At 44.8% G+C, this 3687-nt stretch overlaps 1 protein-coding gene across 1 annotated transcript in view; it reads left to right on the top strand.

Moving 5' to 3' along the window:
- Positions 1–3687, top strand: part of LOC129408244 (golgin subfamily A member 6-like protein 24) — an 8559-nt gene that overhangs the window by 3867 nt on the left and 1005 nt on the right. Inside the window, exons 3-4 of the mRNA XM_055151380.1 lie at positions 289–302; positions 2861–3687. The exon at positions 2861–3687 is cut by the window's right edge and continues 608 nt beyond it. Of these exons, the coding sequence (XP_055007355.1) occupies positions 289–302; positions 2861–3687 (841 nt within the window). The remainder of the gene's footprint in view (positions 1–288; positions 303–2860) is intronic.

Below are 3687 nucleotides of genomic sequence, written 5' to 3'. Positions count from 1 at the left end.
AAGGCTAGAATATATGTCCAATCATATAAAATGGTCTGTGTGTACTCCCTGCGGATGTATAAAGTTTAACATGAACCATCTCCAACATGACAGAAGCACAGAACAGACTCACCAGCAAAACAGAACACCCCTCTGTTAACAGAAAGAACTCTCATATTACACTGAGTCGTATCCTTTAGTCCGACAGAAGCTGAACCGAATCAGCGTGCAATAGAGAGCTGTTTTTTTGTTTTGTTACTCAGTTTTATGCAAATTAGCAATGTGGTTTTAAGTTTTGTTTCTGTAAAACAAAAAATAAATATGTGCAAATGACGTGTCTGGATGCAAATCGTTTCCGATATGGTGATACGGTGATTCGTTTCAGTGTAAGGAAGACTTAAACCAAGACTAAACCAGGACCAAACCAGGACTAAACCAGGACTGAACTAGGACTTAAACCAGGACATAACCTTATTTATATGAAAAATATCCCAAAATAATCTTTCTTCAGGTTTAGGGCACACTCATACATGGAGTTAATATGATTAGCTGCGATTCAGGAGCAGGACCACGCCTCATATTCCACTGAGTCATGTCCTTTAGTCCGACAGAATCTGAACCGCATCAGCGCACAATAGTGAGCTGTTTTTTTGAGCGCTTAGTTTATGCAAATTAGCCATGTGGTTTTAAGTTTCGCTTCTGTAAAACATAAACAAATATGCTCAAAGCTGTGTGGATAGGGAAGGCTTGCGGACACAGAAACGACGTGTCTGAACACAGACTGTTTCCGATACGGCGATATGGTGGATTCGTTTATGTTTACACATAACCGGGTATTTCGAGAAACGAATATTTCCCTCCCTCCGTTTTCCAAAATAACATCATGCACACAGCATCGTTTTCAAAAAAGTTTCCGTTTACATCAACCTGGATAAATATGCTATCGAACGCCGTCACCAAGCCTCTGGGCAGCACCTGGGTTAGACTCAAACCTGTAGCATTTATTTCATTACAGTTGTAAGTTTTACTCACAAATAGCTTGAAAAACGTGCATTACTGAGCGGGCTCGCTTCTCCGGAGATCTGTTAAAGAAGTGGTAAAATCACTGACCTCTGAGCCCTTGTTCATCTCTAGTCATGGATCTGATCCATCAGCTGTGTGTGCAAATGCAAACACATGAAAAGTGTTTCAGCAGAACAAATAGATGAGCTGAAGCGGGGGGTGGTGCCTGGTGCCTCCACCTGAGAAGCGCTTTCCCCGAATAAACAAACAAAAAAAAAAACACTCGGACCGCTCAGAACAACGTATAACGAACCAAACTGGATGCACGCTTCTGTCTGGATGCTTTGCACCACCTCGAAACCAGCCGCGGTCGAGCGGGCCGCCCAGACCTGTGGTCCACAGCGCATTCTCGCTTTTACTGCACGGAATCAGCACGCAGACGACAGCAATGAAGCACTCGGACCCAGTCCTTTGCGCACTGGTCTTGCTCGCCCCCGTCTGGAACCAGGACATGGAGGAAGAAGCCTCCGGACAATCTGACCAACACTGGACCCCCAGCCCCGTCTTGAGGGGCTGTGCGCTGAGTGCTCCCATGTGTTTGGCGTTGCTGCCCGAGCTCAAAGCTTCTGCTCTGGGCTGATGTGCGGTGAGTTGCGTACAAAGATCTGCTGCTCTGAATGCTTCCATCATTGTCGTCATAGCAACAGGTAAACAGTGGTCGCACTTTCAGCGCGTCAGCTCCTAAAACTCAGTTTCTCTCAGTTTACACACAAACATGAAACCGGAGTTTTCCAAAATCTCCACTCTCGCCGGAGTTTTTAGAAAGATTCGTTTTCAGAGGCGAATTCGCCATTTGCGTTTAAATGATGTGTACAAACAAAGGGAAATGTCTCAGTTTTTTTAAAAATACCCTTGTATGTGTAAAGACCAGTGGAGCTTTATCTTCATAGGTAACCATAGCAACTGGAATACTGCCGCTGGTTGCCATGACGGACATTCCGTTAGCTCCTTTAAAATTTATGACGTCAGAGTTCAGTATTATGAGGGTACAAAAATGGCACAACATAATTCAACTGAGAGTGCTCTTACCACATTACCTAGAGCAAGCAGACAGATGCCACACGCACGTTTTACTGACACATTTCTGAGTGAGAATATCTATCTGTCTAAGCTCTGAATCACCCCAATTTCATGAGCAAGACATACTTAGGTGCCAAAGGAGTGAACACAAAAAAATACCCAGAGGAAAAGGCATGAAACCCAAACTGGACGAAGAGAAGGAAATTAATGGTTTAAAGGCTTCAGCCACAGAGCCAGAATTAAAATGTCCAAGTCCTACACAAGATGTCAGCCCAGCAACACCTCCACCAAATCATTACAAGCTGAAAAAGGAGGATGAACTTAATAGTAGAGCTCAAGAGCAGGTATATAAAAAATATCTGAAGACTCCTTCAAGAAATGCTCGTGCTTGGGCGCCCCCAGCAGTTACACTGAGGAAGAGTGACACAGACTTCTCCTCTTCTGAAGAGTTAAAGAATAAAAGGGCAGGCCTCACAAGGTATCAGTCCAGTATTACACCTGCTCCACTTGACCAAAACCACCAGAGGCTTGAGTGCAAGGAACCGGAGCAGATAAGGGGTGCAGAAAGAGAGGGCCCCCCTTTAGGTTTCGGAAAGAACAAAGTGACAGGACAGCAGCAGAGGAGAGTTACTTTTTCAGAGAGTCTAGTCATGGGGCCAGGCAAGCAATATTCAAGTTTACCACTGGAGAAGCTAGAGAGCCAGTTAAAATATCAGACTCTAACAGCAGAGAGGCGACTGGTGACAGACAATGAAAAGATACTGGAAACTTTTCGTCAGTCACTTTTGGAGAAGAGGAGAGAGGAAGAGAAAAGACTCAAAGAGGAACATGAGACAATCCTAGAGCAACGCAGAAAACTGCTGCAAAATAACAAACAGAGACAAGTAGAGAAAATCCGACAACAGGCAAAACATATGAAGGATGAGACTTCAGCGAGACTGGAGGAGCTCAAAGCAACCGTCAGAGATGATCTGGAAAGACAAGAAGAGCAGATCATTCAAGAGGCAAGACAAATGAGGGCTGAGAATGCAAAGAAGCTGGAGGGGTTCAAAGCAACCGTCAAAGATGATCTGGAAAGACAAGAAGAGCAGATCATTCAAGAGGCAAGACAAATGAGGGCTGAGAACGCAGAGAGGCTGGAGAATTTGCGTCTGACACTGTTGGCCAGAACGAGAGAGGAGGAGGCCAGACTTAAGGCGGAAGCTGAGAAAAGATTAGAGGACCTCAAAGCAAGCCTCAAAGATGATCTGGAGAGACAACAAGAGAAGATCATACAAGAGGCAGGACAAATGAAGGCTGAGAATGCCAAGAGGCTCAAGAATTTTCACCTGGCATGCCTAGAAGATCAGAGGAGACTGGAAGAGGCACTACATAAAGAAAATGCTGCCACCATTGAGAGCCTCAAAACTAAATTACAAGAACATCAGGCAGAAATGGTGAAGAAACTTAAAGCCAGTTACAAGCAAAAGCTCGAGCAACTGCACACTCAGGTGGAAGAAGAGTTAGCAGAAGAAAAGGAAAACATGAAAGAGGCGACGAGAGCCTTGATGAGAGCCCAACGTGATGAGACACTACAGCAGTTCCGCAGAAAGCTGGTGGAACATTTACAGAATGAACGTCAGGAGG

The sequence above is a fragment of the Boleophthalmus pectinirostris genome, unplaced genomic scaffold (genome assembly GCF_026225935.1).
Source record: "Boleophthalmus pectinirostris isolate CB_2022bp ecotype Guang Dong unplaced genomic scaffold, ASM2622593v1 HiC_scaffold_16, whole genome shotgun sequence".
Lineage (NCBI taxonomy): Eukaryota > Metazoa > Chordata > Actinopteri > Gobiiformes > Gobiidae > Boleophthalmus > Boleophthalmus pectinirostris.
The sequence above is the reverse complement of the archived record's forward strand: the minus strand, read 5'-3'. Positions and strand labels throughout refer to the sequence as shown.